The sequence below is a fragment of the Rhinolophus sinicus genome, chromosome 16, assembly GCF_057876585.1.
Source record: "Rhinolophus sinicus isolate RSI-liver-muscle chromosome 16, RSI-T2T, whole genome shotgun sequence".
Taxonomy (NCBI): domain Eukaryota; kingdom Metazoa; phylum Chordata; class Mammalia; order Chiroptera; family Rhinolophidae; genus Rhinolophus; species Rhinolophus sinicus.
In genome coordinates this window covers 11,086,287-11,090,863 of record NC_142516.1, presented here as the reverse complement: position 1 = coordinate 11,090,863, position 4,577 = coordinate 11,086,287, and the positions used below count along the sequence as shown (strand labels likewise).

The 4,577-nt window shown below is 43.2% G+C and overlaps 1 protein-coding gene across 1 annotated transcript; it reads left to right on the top strand.

The window, feature by feature from the left end:
* Positions 1–1,670: 1,670 nt before the first annotated feature.
* Positions 1,671–2,630, top strand: LOC141571371 (olfactory receptor 1J4-like). Its single transcript, XM_074331592.2, has one exon. The coding sequence runs from the start codon at positions 1,671–1,673 to the stop codon at positions 2,628–2,630; it is 960 nt and encodes a 319-aa protein (XP_074187693.2).
* The last annotated feature ends 1,947 nt before the right edge of the window (positions 2,631–4,577 follow it).

Below are 4,577 nucleotides of genomic sequence, written 5' to 3'. Positions count from 1 at the left end.
ATAAAGTTTCACAGTGAATCTCTGTGTCAATTCAATAAGAGATTGACTAAAACTTTAAAGCAGATCAAAATATTGATATTGCATGTATTCTACATATTGGTATGAATACAAATAGGAATGCAAATATTCTTATAATAAATTATTATAGAAACTGAAGGAGGAGGGGGGTGGGAGATGAGGGTAAGGGGGATCGAATATATGGTGATGGAAGGAGAACTGACTCTGGGTGGTGAACACACAATGGGATTTATAGATGATGTAATACAGAATTATACACCTGAAATCTATGTAATTTTACTAATAATTGTCACCCCAATAAATTTAAAAAATAAATTAAAAAGAAAAAGAAACTGAAGGCTATAAAATACTACATAAAATAAATCCCATTAACGTAAACATAAAATTTTGTGAATGAAAAACGATTTTAGAAGAATAAAAAAAATTGAGGGAAGGGTGAAGTACTTTGACTTTATCCTTTGTTTTCACGTCTTCATTATTTGGATTTCCATCATGAACCAGAATTAATTTTATGAGCACAAAACCAGAAAGGAATAGCCTTGGGGAGAAAAACCACTCTTCACATCACAAGCTATGACCCAACTGGGGGAAACATAAGTCTGGTAGGGAAGGGCCAGTAGGAGTCTTTCCGCATCTCCTTTGGGATGCACTCATAGGGCATCCACCCTGACGTTCTTTCAAAGGACAGTGTTTCCTCACAGTGAGCCCTCAGAACCATCTGCCTGGAGATACCTGGTCCCAGGTCTCATGAAGGAGCATCTCTGGGGGTAGAGCTGCGACTGCAGCTTTAACAAGGATCCCAGGTGATTCTGCTGACCTCTAAAGTTGAGGGACTACTGCCCTAGGGCATCTGTCTTGGAGAGAGCGAGAAGTACACTGAGCAATTAATACATGTTTAATGCACGTCTCTAACCTAGAGATTGGCGCCCTGTCCCCATGGGTCCTTTCCCTAGAAGTAGAGTGGAGTCTTCACATCTCCATTTCTGAAGGTGGTGAAATGAGAAGAGTAAGTTCCAGGCTCTTGGCTTTTCTCTGCTGTCAGTGAGAGGTTTGTACTACAGACCTTGTCGGCTAACTCTGGTATCCGGGTGTCTACAGAGAAGCTGGGAAACCAGTCCCTTCTCCCCGAGGCTAGATGACTTCAGTATAATGTTCAGAGCAGAATTAGACATCCTTCCTCGGGAACAGGTGTGCGTGTGCGTGCATGCGTGTGCGTGTGTGTGTGTGTGTGTGTGTGTGTACACCGGAGCTCATCACCTCTCTGTGCTCTTGCTGAAGTCACCTCTCATTACTAGCTCCTAAGGACAGGGACACTGCAATCGCCACTGGCCAATGACTCTCACACTTTAACCCCAAGCCTTGGGGAGATGAGGAATAAGCCTCCTGGCTGCTCGGTGATGTCCTGCCTGTAATCCCTAGAACAGTCCCATACCCTCATCAAAGGCATCAAGCCTCGGCCAAGGAAACATTTACTAACTCAGTTGTGTTTGCCTGAGCTCCGCTGATACATCACACTGAGTTCTTCACTAGAGATCTTGCTCTGTTTATTGAATGGAAACAATGTCACATTAGATAGGACAGCTCCTTTGTTCAATGGTTATTGATTGTGTTTTTTTTCACTGTCTTTTCATACCCAGCAGACACAGGGCCGCATGAGGCCTGAGAACCAGAGCAGCGTGTCCCACTTCCTCCTGCGGGGGCTCCCCATCAGGCCTGAGCAGCAGGGCGTGTTCTTCGTTCTGTTCCTGGGCATGTACCTGACCACGGTGCTGGGGAACCTGCTCCTCATCCTGCTCATCAGGCTGGACGCTCGCCTGCACACGCCCATGTACTTCTTCCTCAGCCACTTGGCCTTCTCTGACATCTGCTTCTCATCTGTCACCGTCCCTAAGATGCTTGTGAACATGCTGACTCAGGACCAATCCATCCCCTATGCAGGGTGCGTAACTCAGATGTATTTTTTCATAGTTTTTACTGCTTTGGACAATTTCCTTCTCACCTCAATGGCATATGATCGGTACGTTGCCATCTGTCACCCCCTCCACTACATGACCATCATGAGAGAGGGACTGTGTATCTTACTAGTAAGCGGGTCCTGGCTCCTCTCCTGTGCCAATGGCCTGTGCCACACCCTTCTTCTGGCCCAGCTGTCCTTTTGTGATGACAACACCATCCCCCATTTCTTCTGTGACCTTGGTGCCCTGCTCAAGTTGTCCTGCTCTGACACCTCCCTCAACGAGCTGCTCATTTTCACAGCAGGAGTGGCCATTATTACTCTCCCACTAATATTCATCTTTATCTCTTATGGCCGCATTGGGGCCACCATCCTGAAGGTTCCATCTACCAAGGGCATCTGCAAAGCCTTGTCCACCTGTGGCTCCCACCTCACTGTGGTGTCTCTGTACTATGGGACAATTATTTGGCTCTACCTTCTCCCCTCATCCAACACCTATAGTGACAACAACATAATTGCTACTGTGATGTACACAGTGGTCACTCCAATGCTGAACCCTTTCATTTATAGCCTGAGGAACAGAGACATGAAGGGGGCCCTGGAGAAACTCATCAACAGAGCAATAGTCTTGTGTCATGACGTTCGCTCATCTTTATGACAGACGCTTTTATCACCAGACGCAGGCCCCTTAATTTGAGCCCAGCATGGAATAAGTGCTCAGTGATATTTGATAACTTGAATTATTATGTTCTGTAACAATCGTTCTCTTCTCCTTGCAATTGTTTAGTATAAATCCTGAAATGTGTCGTGATATTATTGATTATTGCTTTTGTCTATTAGATTAAGGAACTACATAGTAGAATTTATGTCTCTCCTTATTTTCATGGAATTGATTAGTTCTTTTGAAAAACAGGTTCATTGGAGTAAAACTGTCATATAAACACTATATATTTAAAGTGTACAACTTGATGTTTTTATATGTATACGTGGTGAATTGATCACGACAATCAAGCTAATTAATAATATATCCATCACCTCCACATAGTGACCATTTTATTTGACTTTGTTGTGTGTGTGTGTGTGTGTGTGTGTGTGTGTGTGTATGTGTGGTGAGAAGACTTCACTTAAGATCTACCCTCTTAGCAAATATCAGTACATAGTACAGTAGTTTTAACTAAAGTAATCACTCTGTACTTTAGATCTCAAGAACTTATTCATCTGGCATAACTGAAACTTTGTACATTCTGCTAAGTGAAATGAGTCAGACTCATAAAGACAACTGCTGTGCGATCTCATTTACATGTGGAAACCAAAGTAGTCAAATTCATGAACCAGAGAATAGAATGGTGGTTACCAGGGTCCGGGGGAGAGGCAACTGGGGTGAACTGGTAAACACTGGGAATTCATTAGTGTTTATACATTTCTGGAAGATACTGGCATAGAAAGGTTGCAGAATTGGAAATTTGTAAAGTATCTGCTTTCCTTTTCTCTCCTCCCAGGTAGTGGTCTTCTCATAGTTTCTGCTGGTAGTGATGGTGGTGGATCAGGGGAGGAAACTCTGTAGTGCCCTTTATTGCTCCAGAAATTACCTATTTTGTCAGTCAGCTGATCTACATATACACTCAAGCTTCTTCTGGGTTTAGGGACACTGGTCACTCTTATACACCATCGTAACCTACGTTAGCAGTTCATTCTCAGACCAATCGTCTCTGAAGCTTTCTGACTGATGTGTTGAGTTTCAGTCAAGACACAGGCTCAATCCAGATACAGAAAGAGAAAGACAAAGAAAGCATCCACAGTGGAATCTTTCGTTACCCCCACAGAATTTTGTGACTTTCTCATTCAATGGTTTTATTATCTGTCTTCCTGAAAATCACTTCTTCTCATCTTAGTGACCCCAGGTAGGATCATGAGCCCGAGTAATCTAACATTTTTGTCATCCAGTGAAGGACCACATAGTTCTATTTCTTCAGGCTATACTTAAAGAAAAACAGGATCACAAATACTTCTGAGACTCAGCACCACATAGCTGTTAGGAGTATTTGTGAAAGCTAGTTCCCAATTGCAAACTGTATCTGCCACAGTGTGTGGCCTCAGGCAATTAATTTCCCAGAACCTCAATTTCTTCTTCTGTGTAAACTGCAAAACTATAAGACATCTAATATATTTTTGCTTTGAAATAAATGAAATGCCAAATTTGGCTTAGCATTAAATGACCAAGAAAATCAAATACTAGTTTTCCTTACCTATGCATCCTGGGTGAATTGTGGAGCAGAACTTGCACAGAGACACCTGAGTTACGGTGACTATGGGAGACTGGCATGCAGATGATAACCCCATTCAAAGAAAAGCAGCTGTCCTATGTACAGCAGCACATCTTAACTGGCTTAAACTAGAACCAATAACTACGGAGCAATGGACGAGTGAGTTGGTAGGTGGGCAGATTACAAACAGGTCAGAGGAATAACTTACTCCTACTTGTTTAATGTTCATTCAGAGTGGGCCCTGACCTACAGCTCATGAGGCTGCCTTTGAGAATCCCCGCTTTCATTGTGGAAGGACAAAGATTGCCCCCACTCCCACCCTGCTCGATGAACCTTCAGGC

Bases quoted from the DNA above. Each gene is read 5' to 3' on its own strand.
- LOC141571371 (XM_074331592.2), top strand. From the start codon at position 1,671: ATGAGGCCTGAGAACCAGAGCAGCGTGTCCCACTTCCTCCTGCGGGGG.